Source organism: Scyliorhinus canicula, chromosome 20, assembly GCF_902713615.1.
Source record: "Scyliorhinus canicula chromosome 20, sScyCan1.1, whole genome shotgun sequence".
Lineage (NCBI taxonomy): Eukaryota > Metazoa > Chordata > Chondrichthyes > Carcharhiniformes > Scyliorhinidae > Scyliorhinus > Scyliorhinus canicula.
The window spans coordinates 45,981,322-46,000,495 of NC_052165.1; the positions used below are offsets into that span (position 1 = coordinate 45,981,322).

At 46.7% G+C, this 19,174-nt stretch overlaps 1 protein-coding gene across 1 annotated transcript in view; it reads right to left on the reverse strand.

Annotated features, from left to right (window-relative positions):
- syt1a (synaptotagmin Ia) overlaps nt 1-19,174 on the reverse strand; it is a 622,829-nt gene that overhangs the window by 97,997 nt on the left and 505,658 nt on the right. The window contains 1 exon segment of the mRNA XM_038780004.1: nt 5,386-5,570. Within this exon segment, the coding sequence (XP_038635932.1) occupies nt 5,386-5,570 (185 nt within the window).

The window sequence follows — 19,174 nt, forward strand, 5'->3', positions numbered from 1 at the left end:
ATTGGGAAGAGTGAGGTATTCCCGATCAAGGCCAGGGGCAGGAGAGGAGGTTGGGAGAGCTGTCGTTCAGGGTGGTGGGGGCGAGTTTCAGATATTTGGGTATCCAGGTGGCACGGGGATGAGAGCAGCTGCATAAGTTGAATCTGGCTTGGTTGGTGTAACAAATGAAGGGGAATTTTAAGAGGTGAGATATGCTGCCAGTATTGCTGCCGGGGTGTGTGTAGACAGTGAAAATGATGGTGCTGCCAAGGCTCCTATTTGTCTTTCAGAACCTCCCGATCTTCGTCCCAAACTCATTCTTTAAGAAATTCAATACTTTGATCTGGGAGTTTGTGTGGACAGGGAAAACCCCACAGGTTAACAAGTTGCTGTTGGAATGGGATTGAGGTGGGGGCGTGTTGGCCTTGCCAAACATAATGAATTATTACTGGGTAGCAAACATCACTCTGGTGAGGAAATGGGTAGTGGGGGAGGGGTCGGTGTGCGGGCAGATGGAGTCAGCCTCTTGCAGGGATACACGTTGTGGAGCATTATTAACGGCGTCTCTGCCGGGCCCAGTGGTGGTGGCGGCCCTGACGGTACAGGGGTACTAGCGGCAGCATTTGAGGTTGGAAGGTGCCTCGGTGTTTGCCACCGATTTACGATAACCACAGGTTTGCACCCGGGGGGGGGGGGGGGGGGGGATATGAGCTGTCCAGTGTGAATGGGTCAAGGTACTTGCAGGTTCGAGATCCTGTGAGGAATCAGGTGCTGTCCTTTCCCAGTTTGCCGCTCTCGGGATTGCAGGATAAGGTGCTATTAAGGGAAGGATTGGGTGAGGGTCGAATGTCTGAGATCTACAAGAAGCTAATGGACTGGGAAGGAACACCAATAGGGAAAGTCAAATGGAAATCAGAGGAGGAACTGGGGGTGAATGGAGGCTGGGTTGTGGGAGGAAGCTCGAAGGAGGGTGAATACATCCTCGTCATGTGTGAGGCTCAGCCTGATCCAATTTAAGGTAGTTCATAGGGCGCTCATGATGGTGGCTAGGATGAGCAGGTTTTTTGAGGGGTAGAGGAGAGGTGTGAGCGGTGTGCACAGGGAGGCCCACGAACCATGTTCACGTGTATTGGGCATGTCCAAAATGAAGGGGATCTGGCAGGGGTTCGCGGACGTAATGTCTGAGGTGCTGAGGGTGAAGGTGGTCTCGAGTCCAGAAGTGACGATATTTGGAGTGTCGGAAGACCCGGGAGTCCAGGGAGTGAGAGAGGCTGATGACCTGGCCTTTGCCTCCCTGGTAGCCTGGAGACGGATTTTGATGGTGTGGATGGATCCGGAGCCACTGTAACCGGGAGGGAGGGGGGGGGGGGGGGGGCGGGTGAGCGAGAGTTCATAAGGTTGGAGAAAATCAAATTCGTCTTAAGTGGGTTGGTTTGCCGGAGGTGGAAGCCCTTCATCAACATCTTCAAAGAGAATTGAGGCGTAGCAGGGTGAGGGAGGGAGTGGGGTGAGGGGGAGACAAAGGGGTTAAAATGGGGAAGGCAGGACAGGAGGAGGGAAATGGCAGCGGGGTTGGGGTGTTGGTTAGCTAGTTATTCATTTATTATGCTATTCCTTTCTTACAATGTTTGTTCTTGCCCTTGTTTTTGTTTGTATTTATTGTTTATATAAATGCCTTAATAAAAATATTTTAAAAAACACACACACAGATACACATGCAAGCACACATGGAAATTCTTAAACCCACACAGCAGGAAACCATGACTTCTGTTTAATGAAATAGGGCTTGAACCCATAACATTGTTTCAGCCTGACTTATGCTGCTGCCCACATGAAGGTGTATCAGCCATACATCAAAAACAGATCAGGATGATGACCTGAGATGTTGTTCTGGGTGATGATCTCAGCTCCACATTGCACGTCTTTGGTGTTCAGCTTGAGGAACTGTTAAGTATCCTTGAGAGAATGTTGGAGGCACAGGAGAGAGCACTTTCACTGCTAAGGGCCTGCCTTTGGTTCGTTGAGATCCTGTTGCATGATATGTCACATATCCCAATGGATTCGGGAGGCGGGGGAGAGCCTGTGTCCGGTTTCTATCAGGAAGTGAGAGGCGAGTTCCCACCGGGTTTGAAGGTTGGCTGCCATGAATTAGTGCCTGATTTGTTGGGCATATCAGGTTCGATGGAGCACCGTGTAACCCCTGACCACTGGCCTTATATCATCCTGTTAAGTGAATGTGCTTCTTTCGTTAGAATCCTCAAGAAATCCTGAGCAGTGTTTGATGATCCTGTCATGGCTTTGGCCTTTTCAAACAAAATAGATGGTCTTATTATCCTGTGTTACTTCAATAATCCTGGACTTTACTCCCTTATGATTATGCTGCTATTGATTTGTTGACTTTTCTCCTGTAAGGGCATGCAAGGTGTGACCACGAGGGCGAAGGTCACCTATTATCCTGTTCTAGCAAAAACAATATTAAGTCCATTATGTGATAAGTGGTCTGGTGAACAGTTTTATTCTTCTCTTTTTACGTGCAGTTATCTTTACGGTTATAGGAAGGGAGTGTGTTTTGGACACCCCTTATCTCCTTGATAGTGAAGACGAGTGGAGCGATGGCAGGGTGATGGGTGGTTGGCTGTTTGTAGTTTGGTGTTAGGGTTAGTTAAGGCCTCACTGAGATTGAGGACAATCCACCAGCTGCAGCCAATTGTATTGGGTTTTATTCAGCTTTTTGTTATTTTGAATTTATAATCCATGCCTACCTTCATCAATGGCCTTGGCAGATTATGTATCCTGGGGAGGAGTGGGTACAGTCTGACTTTTCCTTGAATTCAACATTTTAGGGAATGAGCTGTGCCGAGATGGGCTTGGTTAGTCCTTGATTGATTTGTTGATTGTTCCTCGACCAAATCGGGAATTTTTCCCTTGAGGAGCCTTTTCTTCTTCTCTTCACCTGGGTGGGTAGTGCGCTGTTCACTGGGGGGTAGTGCACTGCGGTGGGTGTGGTTGAGGGGGTCCGGGACCGGTTGGGGCATAGGTTTTGGGGTGAGTTGATTTTTGTGTGTCAGGGGGTGCCATACTGGGCCAGGTTCAGTGCTGCGGTTGGTATCCTGTTGCCCCCTAGAGCTTTGGATGCTCCTTCTCGAAGGCACTTATTAGAGACATCCCGAGAGGACTCTTCTGTGCATGAGGGCCTGGGATTGAGCCGAATCCTGCACTTTAGGAGTTATCCTGCTTCCTCCCTATTGTGGTCGGAACACTTTTTTATTCGACTGAACAGTTTTTTCTCTTCCTCATTTGGCCATTTTTCCCTTAAGGGGTGGGTAAAGCAAGAAGTCTGACAACACCAGGTTAAAGTTCAACATGTTTATTTGAACTCAGAAGCTTTCGGAGCGCTACATTCTGAATGCTCAATGGGCACTTGTGGGTTATGAAGGGAGGGGGTGGGGGGCTGGGGTGGGGCAGGGGCGGGGAAACCCCCCCATGGACCACCGAACGAAACCAGGATTTATAACAGCAAATACGGGAACATTGAAATGATGAGTTAGAAAAAGACCAAGGTCACCTTCTACTATCCAGGTAGTCACATTAAACGATGTGAATCAAGTTATTGGCCAATCACATTGATCAATCTCGATCAATGAGTGCAGAGGAGGGCCAGACATGAGGGATGGAAACCTCCCAAAATGGGAGAGATATGGGAGCCATAGGTCCAAAGTAATTTGATCCTCCAAAACTCGCTCCTCTCACCACATACGGTATAGCTATAATGAAAATTAATGTTACTTGAATATTACTATTTAATGTAAAGCCGATTTCAGATTGATAGGATGCTTCAATGGTTCATATTAGCTATCATTCAGCTCAAACCACAATTGTACTTAATTGATTGATTACATAATGTCAGCCCAAAGTAGATAGATCAATAACGGGGCTATGCTGAAGATTAATCTTTACAGCTTCATAGGAAAGGTAAAACATCTTAAACGCTTGTTAAAATTTAAATTCGTTAGCTTTGCTAAATGGAATGAGGGATCCTGGAATCTCCCATTACTGGTGAGAGCTGACAGGCAGGTAGAGAATTTCCAAAGAGTTAATGTGTCGCTGTGTCATGTTCCTGGACCTGGGCGTGCAGGTCCACAGATCTTTGAAAGTGGCAAGTGGACAAGATAGTCAAGAAAGCATACGGAATGCTTGCCTTCATTGAACGGGGTATCAAGTATAAAAACTGGCAAGATATGCTACAGTTATATAGAACCTTGGTAAGGCTGCACTTGGAATATTGTGCACAATTCTGGTCGCCACGCTACCAGAAGGATGTGGAGACTTTGGAAAGGGTGCAGAAAAGATTTACCAGGATGTTGCCTGGTATGGAGGGTGTTAGCTATGCAGAATGGATAAATAGACTCGGACTGTTTTCATTAGAACGACGAAGGTTGAGGGGTGACCTGATAGAGGTCTACAAGATTATGAGGGGCATGGATAGAATGGATGGGCAGGCACTCTTTCCCAGGGTGGAGGGGTCATTCACCAAGGAACATAGGTTTAAGGTTCATGCAACAAAGTTTAGAGGAGATGTGCGAGGCAGGTTTTTTTTACAGAGGGTGGTGAGTGCCTGGAAAGCGTTGCCAGGGGAGGTTGTGGAAGCAGATACATTAACGGCTTTCAAAAGGCATTTCAAATACTTGGATAGGATGGGTATGGAGGGAGACCACACCAAAAGGTGCTGAGGGTTTTGGCCAAGGGTCATGACAGGTGCAGGTTTGGAGGGCTAAAGGGCCTGTTCCTGTGTTGTTTTGGCCTTTGTTCTGTCAGTCTTTTCTGAGGTCTATGACATTGAATGTGTACATTTGGGTCTCGCAGAGAAGTGATGACTTCTAATATTACCCACTGTTAGATAAAAGTAAATGATGACCATAATCTCGGAGCTGGGAGCTCTTTTTTTGTATTGGGAGGCTGGTTTGTATTCATAGCTTCCAGTGGGCCCAGAATACCTTGGCTATACATCTATTCATGTCTTGCTATTGTTGAACTGTGACCATAACTGGCAGTAGTTGGGATGGATACAATAATTGGGATGGTAACGACGTTCAATGTATTTACCATATTCATCTTCATTGGATTAGTCTAACCAAAGATAATGTGGCAAAATCGTTCTTTCTATAAATGTATAGTGGTATAATTGGACTACTAATTCAGAGGATTCCTTTGAAACATTTTTTATCTTTATACTCTATCTCTGACATTTTAATCAAGGGAAACTAAACATTTAATTACTAATTAACTACGAGTCAGTGAATAATAAAACAGAGACATTCTTTTACCTATCATGTAAACAATTATCTATCAATGGCAAAGAGAATTTTCCTCAGGATAACTCCTCACAAGATTCCCTTCCTACATTACCTGGTCTGTCGCTGACTTCCCCAGCTCCTTCACATCTTTCATGTTCATAGCATTCTTTCCTCCCTTTTCTTTCCCCTTCTTCTTGTTCTTTTTCTTCAACAGGCATTTTTTGCAGACGCAGAAGCAGCAGGTGAGAATCAAAAGGACGGCAACAATCGCAATAGCTATCAGGGCCCAAGGAGGCACTGTAATGAAAACCCACAAACACAAGCCACATCAGAAAAAAAGAACGTGCATTCATGTAAGACATTTCTGTAGGAACAGGGAGAGTCCATTCAACCCCTCGAGCCTCTTCACCCATTCAGTTAGATCATGGCTGATATGTATGCCAAACGTCAATCCATCGACCTTTGATCCATCGCCCTTGACACCCTGACCCCACAAAATCTATTATGTAGCACAGAAGGAGAATCATCATACCCACACTGGCTCCTAGAAAGAGCTTTCCAATGAATCCCACCCCTCCATTTGCTCACTCCCCTGCAACTTTATCCAATTCTTTATGCAAGCTCCTGTTGAATCTGTTCCCAGAGCCCTGTCGAAAGTATGTTTCAGACCACAACATCACCATGTAATTGTCAATTATATTAAATCTGTTTCCCCTGGTTACTGACCCTCTGCTACTGGAAACAGGCTCTTCCTATCAAAACCCCTCGCAATGACGATGGCAATTTTGAAGTGAGGGTATTGCTCACGTGACATAGAAAATAAAAGAACTTTAATTTATCGAGCACCTATCATGGCTTCAGAACATCCCTTCACTGTGCTTTATAACCATTGAAGGACTTTTAAAGTACAGTCATTGTTGGAATGCTGGAAAGGTGGCTGCCAACTTCACATAACAAGTTCCCACGAACAGCAATATGATAATGGCCAGATAATCGGTTTAATTTTGGTCATTGATTCAGGGATAAATATTGGCCAAGGCTTCATGGAAAACTATCCTAGTCTTCTTTCGAATAGGATATATACTGTGACCCTCTGAGACGACAGGCAGGCTCTTAGCTTAACACCTTCTTTGAAGGTGGCACCTCCAACAATCCTGCATGCCCTCAGTACTGGCACTGGGGTGGGGAGGGTCAGCCACATTTCATCCAACAACAGTAAGAACAGATTGACCATTATGGCACTGCCTTTTGTGAGACCTTGCTAATTGATTGGTGTTTTTCTTACAACAATAACCACACTCCTAAAGTACTTCATTAGTTGTAAGTCCTTTGGGATGTGCTGAGGAGGTGAAAAGTGATCCAGAATTGCAAGTTCTTTAATTTTTCTTTCAAGAGGAACATCATTGGAGTGCAAGTACGTTGTTAATTAAAATACCATTTGTACCTATGCATTACAGTGTGCTTGTGTTACTAATGATGATGTCAATTTATCACGATTATTTGCAGCAGTTACGAATTAATATGTTAATCTTACTTGAATCTGCAGTGTAGTCACTATATCTAAGTCAAATGTGAGGAGATGGTGTCGACAGTTTAAGTTGCTTTTGTCTTGTTTGCTAAAGTAGATGTACATATTTATTGGATCAATCTTTTTTGAGAGCTGGGATAACTTGACAGGGAAATGAGGAGCTTAACTGTTGGGTTGATTTGCATTTGATTTAAGTTTATTGATTGTACTGAGACCATTGAGTTACTGTCAATGAGTATATTCCTGCATTCTTTAGCTTTGGCAGCTTAACTTCCCTCAAAATCATGGTTAGTACACATCCATCAGACAATGGGAAGAATCTTAGCTCCTCAAAACAGATGGGCTGGGTTGGGCCAGAGGTTAAAGTTCACAAAATCTAAAACAGGAATTCAACTTGCTTGAATCCACCAACTTCCAGTGAATAACAAAAAGGTTCTTGGTTATATTATCTGCCTGACATTTCTCATATCATAAGCACACTATTTCCCTCTTTATCTGAACCCCTATGTCATTTGTCATCCAGGGAGGTGTGTTTTTTTTTAGTTCTTTCATGGGACATGGGCAGCACCTGCAAAGGCCAGCATTTGTTGTGTGGTGGCTCAAGGAAATAGTAGTGAGAGGTCCCAGAGAATGGAACAAGGGTTTATCGATAACAAGTCAAGGTAAACTATACACAAGCACAGAGCCACTAAATAGTTCTCACTCTCTGGCTCCAGGGTCTGCCTGGGACTCCCTACCAGGGCGCCGTGTTTTCACCCCATTGGTCGGGGTTCGGGCACTCCTTCGCGATATGTCCCCTGCTTCTCACATAAACCGCGAGGGCTTGCCCCTTAAAGGAGCAGCGCTACCACACATTGCTCATTCCTAATTGCCCTTGAACTATGCTTGGCCATTTCAGAGGGCAATTAAGAGTCAATGTGGGTCTGGAGTCCTAAAGAGCATTAGTGAACCAGATGGGTTTTACAACAATCAATACTTTTTGTCATGGTGACCATTACTGAGGCTAGCTTTATATTCCAGATTTATTAATTGAATTCAAATTCTATGATTTGGACCCATGCCCCCAGAGAATTAGCCTGGCTTGCCAGTCCAGTGACATTGTCACTGCTCCCCTTGCCTTACCTTTCTCCTTCATGGGAATATACCTTAAATGTACCCGAACTATCTCTTCTTTAAAGGCAGCTACTGCTTTGTCTGCCAACCTTTAACTCATATTTATCAGGGTCAGGTTTGTTCTCCCTCCACTGAAGTTGGCTTTTCCCCAGTTAGTTATTTTTTACTCTGGGTTGTTCCTTGACCTTTCCCATAGTCAGCCTAAATGTTATGATGCTGTTCCTTAAATGTTCCTGTGTTGACACTTGATCCACTTGGACCATCTCATTCCCTTGGACCAGGTCCATCAGTAACTTCTTTCTCATTGGACCAGAACCATACTGTTGTTGAAAATGTCCCTGAACATACTCTAGTAACTCTTTCCCCTCATTGCCCTTTACATTACTTCTATCCCAGTCTAATTAAACTTCCCCATTATAACTATTCAATAGTTCTTGCACCTCTCTGTAATATCTCCCAAAGGTATTTCCGAACTTGAGGATTAACACATTAGTGACTTTAATGAGACGACAAATCAACAACCTGCTGTCTTCTTCTGTAAACGATCACTGAGCATCTCATAATTATGGTAAATAAAACTCCATTTGGATAAGATGTTTAACAGAAGACCTGCCTGCCTCTCTGGTGGCCATAAAAGGTAATTTATCTGTCTTTTGAAAAACAGACAGCTCACCCTAGTGTTCTGGTCAACATGCACCCACCAAAGAGCATCACAAAAACATTGTCCAATCATTATCACTGCTCATAGGATCTTACTGTATGCACATTAACTGCTGTGTGCCCTACGTTACAACAGTGATTACATTATCTGTAAAGCTCTTTGTGATGTTGTGAAAAGCACTATATATTTCCTTTAATGGACCATCAGCTTTTTGTAAGTCTGTCATTCTTCAATCTATTAGCATTGCCCTGTCAGTGTATGGCTTTACCTGGTGCTGGGAAAGGCAATCTTGGTTTATCTGTGCTTGGGTTGGAAGAATGGTATGTCTGAGGGGCATTTGCTTAGGTTGTAACTGGATTCCTGAGGTCTTATTAACCTGTTTTTTTGCCCAACTAGAGTTTTTGTTATCTGGTGTTAAGCAAGTTGCAGCTACAGATATATTTCCGCAGGAACAGTGCGACGCAGGTTCAATATTTTGATTCCTGGGTTGAGTAGGTTGCTCTATAAGGTGAGATTGAATTTGGAAGAATGAGCAGTGGTCACATTGCAGCATAAAATTCCATGAGGGTTTGGCAATATTCGTGCTAGAAGCTGTTTCCTCTGGGCTGGAGGGGTCTATGATTAGGAAGTGCCATCTTGGCATACTGGTTGTCCATTTAGAACTATGGCGAGGAGAAATTCCTTTACTGAGAGGGTTGTGAACCTTGGGAATTCTCTACTTCAGAGGGTGGGCGTTCAATCATTAAGATTAATTAAGCCTGACATTTTTTTGGATAGTCAGGTATCAAGGGAGTTGAAGGAGAAGATCAGCCATTATCTATTGAAAGGTGCAGCAGGCTCGAGGGCCCTGATGGGCTACTCCTGCTTGTTATTCTTATGTTCCAATATTGTGGATGAAGTCTTTGAGAAGAGATTGCAATATTCCAGGGAGAAATATGGCCTCAGCCAGAGTACTAAACATATATCAGCCAGTCATTGGAACATTTATTTTGTGGGAAGTTGCTGTGCGCAAATTGTCTACCACTTTTCCTACAAACAAATATAAAGAACATCAAAGAATGAGGAAAAGGTTGATAAGGAGGGAAAGCCTAGAGTATGAGAGAAAGAGCAGCACGGTAGCACTGTGGCTTCACAGCGCCAGGGTCCCACGTTCAATTCCCCGCTGGGTCACTGTCTGTGCAGAGTCAGCACGTTCTCCCCGTGTCTGCGTGGGTTTCCTCCGGGTGCTCTGGTTTCCTTCCACAGTCCAAAGACGTGCAGGTTAGGTGGATTGGCCATGATAAATTGCCCTTAGTGTCTAAAAAGGTTAGGAGGGGTTATTGGGTTACGGGGATAGGGTGGAAGTGAGAGCTTAAGGGGGCCGGTGCAGACTCGATGGGCCGAATGGCCTCCTTGGGCACTCTGTGTTCTATGTTCTAAAGCTAGCCAGTAGTATAAAGACAGACAGTAAGAGTTTCCATAGATATTTAAATAAGAAAAGAGTTAACAAAGTGAGCACTTCTCCTGTGGAAAGTGCATCCAAGGAATTGATAATGAAAAGTATGGCTATGGTGGACAAATTAAACAGGTATTTTGCAACTGTGTTCACTACAGAGGACATAAGTAACATCCCAGAAATGGCTGTGAGTCAGGAAATGGAAGGGAGTGTGGAAGCCAGGAAAATTGCAATCACCAGGAAAATGGTATTGAGCAAATTGTTGGGTCTGTGAGCTGACAAATCCCCTGATTCGGATGGATTTCACCCTGAGGTCTTGAAAGATGTGGCTAATGAGATAGTTGATAGAATCAAAAGTCTAATGATGGCCATGGAACCATTGTCAATTATCGAAAAAAGTTCACTAATGTCCTTTAGGGAAGGAAATCTGCAGTCCTCACCAGGTCTGGCTTACAAGTGACTCCAGATCCACAGCAATGTGGTTGACTCTTAAATGCCCTCAAAATTGGCCCAGAAAACCACTCACAAAGTCAAAAAGAAAAGAAACCGGACGGACCATCCTGCATTGATCTAGACACTGGAAACATCAATGGCAAACTCATCCCTCTTGACTGCAAAGTCCTTCTTACTAACATCTGGTGGCTTGTGCCAAAATTGAGAAAGCTGTCTCACAAACTAGTCAAGCAACAGTTTGATATAATCACACTCACGGAATCATACCTCGCTGACAATGTCCCAGACTATCACCATCCCTGGGTATGTCCTGTCCCACCGAGGACAGCCCCAGCATAGGTATACAGTCGGGAGGGAGTTGCCCTTGGAGTACTCAAAATCGACTCTGAACCTCATGAAGTCTCATGGCTTCAGGTCAAACACGGGCAAGGAAGCCTGCTGATTACCACGTACTGCCCACCATCAGCCAATGAATCATTCCTACTTCATGTTGAACAGCAGTTGGAGGAAGCACTGAGGGTGGTAAGGCACAGAATGCACTCTGGGTGGGGGTTTCAATGTCCATCACCAAGAGTGGCTTGCTACCACCACTAGTGACTCAGCTGGCCAAATCCTAAAGGACTTAGTTGTTAGACTGAGTCTGTGACAGGTGGTGAGGGAACCAAAAGAGGGAAAAACATACTGGACCTCATTCTGATCCACCTGCTTGCCACAGATTCATCTGCCCATGACAGTATCAGTAGGAGTGGCCACCACACAGACCTTGTGAGACGCAGTCACATCTTCACATTGAAGATACCCTCCATCATGTTGTGTGGCACGACCATTGTGCTACATGGGATAGATTCAGAACAGATCTAACAACTCAACACTGGGGATCCATGATGACCCATCAGCAGCAGCAGAATCACACTCACCCACAATCTGTAACCTCATGGCCCAGCATATCCCCCACTCTACCATTACCACCAAGTCAGGACATCAACGAAGAGTGCAGGAGGGCATGCCAAGAAACAGGCATATCTAAAATGGTGAAGCTGCCAATACAGGGTTTAGCTTATTTGACTGGACAGCTGGTTCATGACACAGTGTGAGGCCAGCAGCGTTGGTTCAATTCTCGTACCGTCTTAGGTTCTTCTTTTTTAAAAATAAACATTTTATTGAGGTTTTTTTTCGCATTGTAACAGCAGCAACATAAACAATGTACATAATAATATAAACATAGTGCAAATACCGCCACCCTCTCCCACAGGTCCCACCATTACTTAACCCCCTTCTCTACGCTAACCTTTTCTGCTGCTGGTTAATTCTCTGCGAAAAAGTCGATGAATGGTTGCCACCTCTGGGCGAACCCTAACAATGACCCTCTCATGGCGAACTTAATTTTCTCCAGGCAGAGAAAGCTAGCCATGTCCGATAGCCAGGTCTCTGACTTCGGGGCTTTGAGTTCATCCATGCTAATAGTATCCATCTCCGGGCTACCAGGGAAGCAAAGGCCAGAACGTCTGCCTCTTTCTCCTCCTGGATTACGGATCTTCCGACACCCCGAAAATTGCCACCTCTGGACTCAACGCCACCCTTGTATTTAATACCTTGGACATGACATCAGCAAACCCCTGCCAAAATCCCCTCAGCTTTGGACATGCCCAGAACATGTGGACATGGTTCGCTGGTCCTCCAGCACATTTTGCGCACCTATCCTCCACCCCAAAGAATCTGCTCATCCGGGCCACTGTCATGTGAGCCCGGTGCACGATCTTGAATTGGATCAGGCTGAGCCTGGCACATGTTGCGGTCGTGTTGACTCTGCTCAATGCGTCCGCCCAAAGGCCCTCGTCAACCTCTCCCCTCAGCTCCTCCTCCCACTTTCACTTCAGCACCTTGGTCTGCGTCTCCTCTGATCCCATAAGCTCCTGATATATGTCGCTCCCCTCTCCTATCCATCCTCTAGAAACCACCCTATCCTGAATGCCCCTTAGCGGCAGGAGTGGGAAGGTTGGTACCTGTCTACGCAGTAGGTCCTGCACCTGCAGGTACCGAAATTCGTTACCCCCCCTCCCCCGCCAATGCAAACTTCTCGTCCAGCGCCCTCACACAAAGAAAGCTCTCCTCATAAATAAATCCCCCATCCTCTTAATCCCCGCTCTCTGCCAAATTCGGAACCCCCCCCCCCGTCTATCCTCCTCGGGGAAAACTGGTGATTATCGCAGATTGGGGACCAGACCGACGTTCCCACTGCTCCCACATGTCTCCTCCGCTGTCCCCAGACTCTCAAGGCCACCACTACCACGGGGCTGGAGGAGTACCGCGCCGGTGGGAACGGAAGAGGCGCAGTTACCAGCGCCCCCAGACTTGTGCCCCTTCAAGAAGCCGCCTCCACACGCATCCATGCCTCCTTCATCTGAGCCACCAACCAGGCCAAGTTCAATTTATGTAACCGATCCCAATCCCTCGCCACTTGGATACCTCGGTACCTAAAACTGTCCCCGACCACTCTAAACGGCAGTTCCCCCCGTCGCCTCTCCTCACCCCTCGCCTGGACCACAAACATCTCGCTGTTCCCTATATTATACCCCGGAAACCGGCCGAATTCCCCTAAAATTCCCATAATTTCTTCCATCCCCTCCATTGGACCTGTTACATACAAAAGCAGGTCATCCGCATACAGCGAGACTCTGTGCTCCACCCCCCCCCCCCCCCACCCCACCCCCCCTCCCCCAGACCAGCCCCTTCCAGTTCCTCGAAGCCCTCAGAGCAATTGCCAGCAGCTCTATAACCAGCACAAACAGCAGTGGGGAGAGGGGGCATCCCTGTCTCGTCCCCTAGTGTAGTCTAAAATAGTCCGATGTCATCCTGTTCGTCCGTACACTTGACACAGGAGTCTGGTACAGCAACCTGACCCACTGGCTGAGTTTATTCTTGAAGGCCTCACCTTCTCAACCTTGCCCCTTCGCCTGAGGCTTGGTGATCCTCAGGTTAAATCACCACCAATCAAAGGGTAAAGCAGCCAATAGCCATCGAGGACTATGGAGGCAGTGGGCTGGATTCTCCGCACCCCGACGCCGGAATCGCGGGTGTGGAGAGTCCACTTTCTCGCAAGGAATCGCTACTGACGCCGATTCCCGATTCTGCGGGCCACGAAGAGTACGCTGCGCCGCCTAGGACCTACCTGGGGCCATTGCCAGAGACCCACTCCGCCATTCTCCATCCCTGACTGGCCGAAGCCCCGACGGCGTGGAACTAATGTGGTCCAGCAGTTGGGATACTCGTGTGGCAGTTGCAGATTCAGTCCGTCGCCGCCCTGGTCGGGGGCGGGCCGATTGGAGGGCGGGGGGGGGTCTTATAGGCGGCCGGGAAATGTTCGTGGGGGCGTTGAGGGTCGGGTGCGCGGCTGATCAGGAGGTATCTTTTTGGGGTCCAGCTCCGCAGTCCGAGTCCGCCATGGAGCACGGCGCAGCTGCTGAAAGCCGCCGCCGTGCGCATACGCGGCCTCCGACCTGGAAGTGCGGGGGCCCGTATCTGCAGCAAATGCTGCTAGATCTATGCTGGGTGCCTGCTAGCCCCCTGCAGGGCTAGGAATTCGTGGTCCTTTCATGCCAGAATTTCTGGTGTGAAACGCCACAATTTTAACGCCGGCGTGGGGACATAGTCCCAATAACGGAGAATCCAGCCCTTTACCTTTACAACACAGGACTACTTGCATGCCAAACAACATAAGTAGAAAGTGATAGACAGAGCTGAACAGTCCTACAACCAATGGATCAGATGTAAGATGCGCTGTTCTACCAAATCCAGCATTAATGATGGTGTACAATTAAACAATTAATTGAAGGAGAAGCTGCACAAATATCTCTATCCTCAATGATGGAGGAGCCCAGCACATCAGTGCAAAAGATAAAGCTGAAGCATTTAACTACAATCTTCAACCGGAAGAGTCGAGTGGATGATCCATCTTGGCCTCCTCCAGAGGTCCCCAGCATCACAGCTGTCAGTCGTCAGCCAATTCGATTCACTCCACATCATATCTAGAAACAGCTGAAGGCACTGAATACTGCAAAGGATATGAACCCTGTCAATATTCCAGTAATAGTACTGAAGACTTGTACTCCAGAACTTGCAAGCCCATAGTGAAGCTTACAACTACAACACTGGCATCGACCCAGCAAAATGGAAATTGCCCAGGTATGTCCTGTACACACGAAACAGAATAAATCCATCCCCTCCAATTACCACCCCTTCAGTCTATTCTTGATCATAGGTAAAGTGATGGAAGGGGTTATCACAGTGCTATCAAGCCATTCCAGCACAAAGACAGATATTTGTGTTTGTTGGGTAAGCCTTCTGAACTCCAGGACATCACTGTAAGAGTTCCTTGGGGTCGTGTCCTGGGCCCAACCATCTACTGCTGCTTCATTAATGACCTTCTCCCCATAAAAAGGTCAGAAGTGGGGATGCTTGCTGATGATTGAATAATGTTCAGCACCATTTGCAACTCTACAGACACTGAAGCAGTCTTGAACCTACATGTGGAAAGTAATATTCGCACCACAGAACTGCCAGACAATGACCATCTCCAAAAAGAAAGAATATAACCATTGTCCCTTGGCATTACTTCCGCTGAATCTCCCACTATCAACATCCTGTGGGTTACCATTGACCAAAAACTGGACTTGCCATATAAAAAGGTAAATATAAAGTCGCCATAGTCCCAGATGACCATAGGCTGCTTTTCCCTTTGAGGGGGAGCTGACTGGTGGTGATTTAAACTGAGGATCACCAAACATCAGGCGAGGGGAAAGATTGAGAAGACAGGGCCTTTATGAATAACCTTGGTCGGTACAGCAATTGAACCCACACTGTTAGCTTTACTCTGTATCACAAACTAGCTGTCCAGCCAACTGAGCTAAACTGGCCCCTGGCTGGAGTCTCGCTCTTCACAGCTCCTCACTGAAGGATCTCTCCTTATACCCTGCTCTCCTCACTGAAGTCTCTCTTTCCCACCCTCTCCTCACTGAAGGATCTTTCCTTATACCCCGCTCTCTTCACTGATGTCTCGTTCTTTGTACATCACTTTCCTCACTGAAGTCTCTCTTTATCCCCCTCTCCTCACTGAAGTCTCTCTTCATGCACCGCTCTCCTCATTGAAAGCTCTCTCTTTATACCCTGCTCGCTATGAAGTCTCTCTCTATATACACCGCTCTTCTCACTGAAGTCTCGTTCTTTATACTCCGCTCTCCTCACTGAAGTCCTTCTCTACATAACCCGCTCTCTTCATTGAAGCCTTACTCTTCATACACCGCTCTCCTCATTGAAGTCTCTCTCTTTATACCCTGTTCTCCTCACTGGTCTCAATCTTTATACCCCGCCCTCCTCACTGAAGTCTCTCTCGACATAAGCAGCTCTCTTCACTGAAGTCTTACTCTTTATATCTCCGCTCTCTTCACTAATGTCTTGCTTGTTACACTCCGCACTCCTCGCTAAAGTCTCGTTCTTTATAACCCACTCTTCACTGAAGTCTCACTCTTTATACCCCCTCTCCCCTCTGAAGTCTGTACCTTCTCTGTACCTTGTGTTGCCCGATTATGTATTTTCTTTTATTTTATTTTCATGTACTTAATTTGAGCTGCTCGCAGAAAAGTACTTTTCACTGTACCTCGGTACACGTGACAATGAACAAAATCCAATTCAAGTCTCTCTCTTTATACCCCGCTCTCCTCACTGATGTCTTGCTCTTTTCAGCTCCACTCTCCTCTCTGAAGTATCTCTCTTTACAGCTCCACAATGCTCGTTGATGTCCCGCTCATTTTACCCCACTCTCCTTCCTGAAGTCTCACTCCTGACAGCTCCACAATCCTCGCTGAGGTCTCGCTCTTTGCAGCCCCACTCTCCTTGCTGAAGTCTCGCACTTTATATTCTGCTCCCTTCACTGAAGTATTGCCCGCTATCCACCCAGGAATAGAGTATCCTGTCCCCAGAAAAGAGTCTCATGATTAGGACTTCAGATTTGAACTGTCTTCTCTTTTTGTAGAGCAGGTTTGTCCTTTCTTGTTACAGGTCCCTGAAAACCCTCAATGGTCAGACCAGCCAACCATCCAGGAGGTAACCACGATGCCTTCAGTAGAAAAGGTGAAGGAGAGTGATCAGCAATACGACAATTCTCTACCTCTGGCCCTGACGACAGCACACAGGTCTACAGTGCAAAGACTGCGCATACGTTGCAATGCCCAGCCAGCATGCCAGAGCCACAAGAGATGCTTGAACCTGGTAGCAGCCATCCATATGGCAATGGAAAGTCGAGGTGCGCCTATCACTACACCTGCTTCTCACCACAGAGGTGCAATTCCTCAGTCACAGAGAACATCAAGACAACCCACACAATGACAGAAAAACTGGAACAAGGTGAGCACAATGTTCATCCACCCACAAGAAACAAGTTAGAGTGGCAGAAACCACTGATCAATGCAACAGGCAGACTGACAAATTGCGAATCAATGGGAAGAAATGGAAGCTGACAATGAAAGCATATCCAAAATCCAGCTAAGAACCAGCAATGACAGACTCCTCCAATAGAAATGCAAACAAGATATGGAAGGGTGAAAAGACCTCCAGACCGCCTGAACCTTTAAATTCAAGGACTTGAAGGGGAGAGATGGAGTAGTGATAAACCAGGCATGATTGCCACCCCGGAGGTCTCAGAGGCCATTGGGGCTCCCCAGGCTGCCAGGATGTCAGGGGCACTGCCTGGGTGTCAGGCTGTCAGAGTTAAGTACTGTCAATTTCTTGCTGAGTACTTCAAAGTCACTCATCCATGATGGGAGGTGATTGGAAACACAGAATTCTGTTTGAAGTGGTCCAGGAGCTGTCAATCAAAGCTTGATGTTTATAAACATTGCAGTTCAACCACTTCAAAGTTATTCAACTGTGAAGGGAGAAGAATGGAACAATGCTGAGAGCTGTGTGGAAGCTGTCAATCACAGTCTAGTAAAACCGATATCAATAAGAAATGAATGAATGGCTTGCACATCAAAGGTGTGAGGAGGTTTAAACCCAGCTGACTGTTTTTTCTTTCCAGAAATTGACAGATGAAGCTTCCTTGCCAGATAACAGGTGTATTGCTCAGGTGAGTACTAAAAATGTGATTTTTTTTTTTACTGCCTCTGGACTACTGGCAGCACGGTAGCACAAGTGGATAGCACTGTGGCTTCACAGCGCCAGGGTCCCAGGTTCGATTCTCCGCTGGGTCACTGTCTGTGCGGAGTCTGCACATTCTCCCCGTGTCTGCGTGGGTTTCCTCCGGGTGCTCCGGTTTCCTCCCACAGTCCAAAGACATGCAGGTTAGGTGGATTGGCCATGATAAATTGCCTATGTGACCAAAAAGGGAGGGGTTATTGGGTTACGGGGATAGGGTGGAAGTGAGGGCTTAAGTGGGTCAGTGAAGACTCGATGGGCCGAATGGCCTCCTTCTGCACTGTATGTTCTATATATGTACTCACTAGCTTCTAGACAGGGGTCTCTCTTCTTGGAGGTGTGTGGGGGTGCTTCTTATTTAGGGGGTCTCTGTGGGATAATCTCATTGTTTAGGGGGTCTCTGAGGCGGGGTCTCTATTTAGGGGGTCTCTGGGTAGGTCTCTTTATTTTGGGGGTCTCGAAGGGGGCAGTAGAATGGTCTGGTTGGGTTGGGCAGGTCTTGCATTATGTGGTGGGAGGGTGGCTCTTTGATTGACTTTGGGGGGCAACTCCCTTAAAGAGTTACCCCTTCGGCCCGCTGCAATGTCCACCGTGTCAGGGCCATACTTTTCAGATCAGTAGTAATTCTTTCCCATTGCCCAGAGGATCGGAGAATCACGTGGGTCCGGAGAATATGGTGCCTGGCTGATTAAGTGGACAAAATAGGTCTCAATGATCAATTTGCATCCTCCTGCTGCTGCAGAGTGTGAACCTCAATCCTGATGCCAGTGGAGAGGCTGGAGTGTTGGAAATGCATTGGCTCTGCCTCATTGGTAACTCCGCTCCCAGCGACGCGAGGTGGAGAATTTGGCCCAATGTAGTAATAGTGATAATGTAGATGTTTAAACCTGCATCGGATACATGAGGCGGGCTGATTGTATTCCCTGTAGCGCGAGCATGCCGTTATAGTGATAATGCAGTAATAGTGGTAATGTACTAATGGTTATAAAGTCAAAGCAGTGATAATGTAGTAACAACAATATAACTATATTGGACTGAAAACAATGTAAGGCATGAAGTTAACTAGTATAACTCCAAATACGTTGGCTAAAGACTTGGGAGGAGCTATAGTATAAGGGTCTGGGCAGCGCAGTAGCATTGTGGATAGCACAATTGCTTCACAGCTCCAGGGTCCCAGGTTCGATTCCAGCTTGGGTCACTGTCTGTGCGGAGTCTGCACATCCTCCCCGTGTGTGCGTGAGTTACCTCCGGGTGCTCCGGTTTCCTCCCACAGTCCAAAGATGTGCAGGTTAGGTGGATTGGCCATGATAAATTGCCCTTAGTGTCCAAAATTGCCCTTAGTGTTGGGTGGGGTTACTGGGTTATGGGAATAGGGTGGAGGTGTTGACCTTGGGCAGCATGCTCTTTCCAAGGGCCGGTGCAGACACAATGGGCCAAATGGCCTCCTTCTGCACTGTAAATTCTATGAATTTATGATAAAGGGTAAATCTGAGACTGAGCACAATACCGGCCAACAATGATGT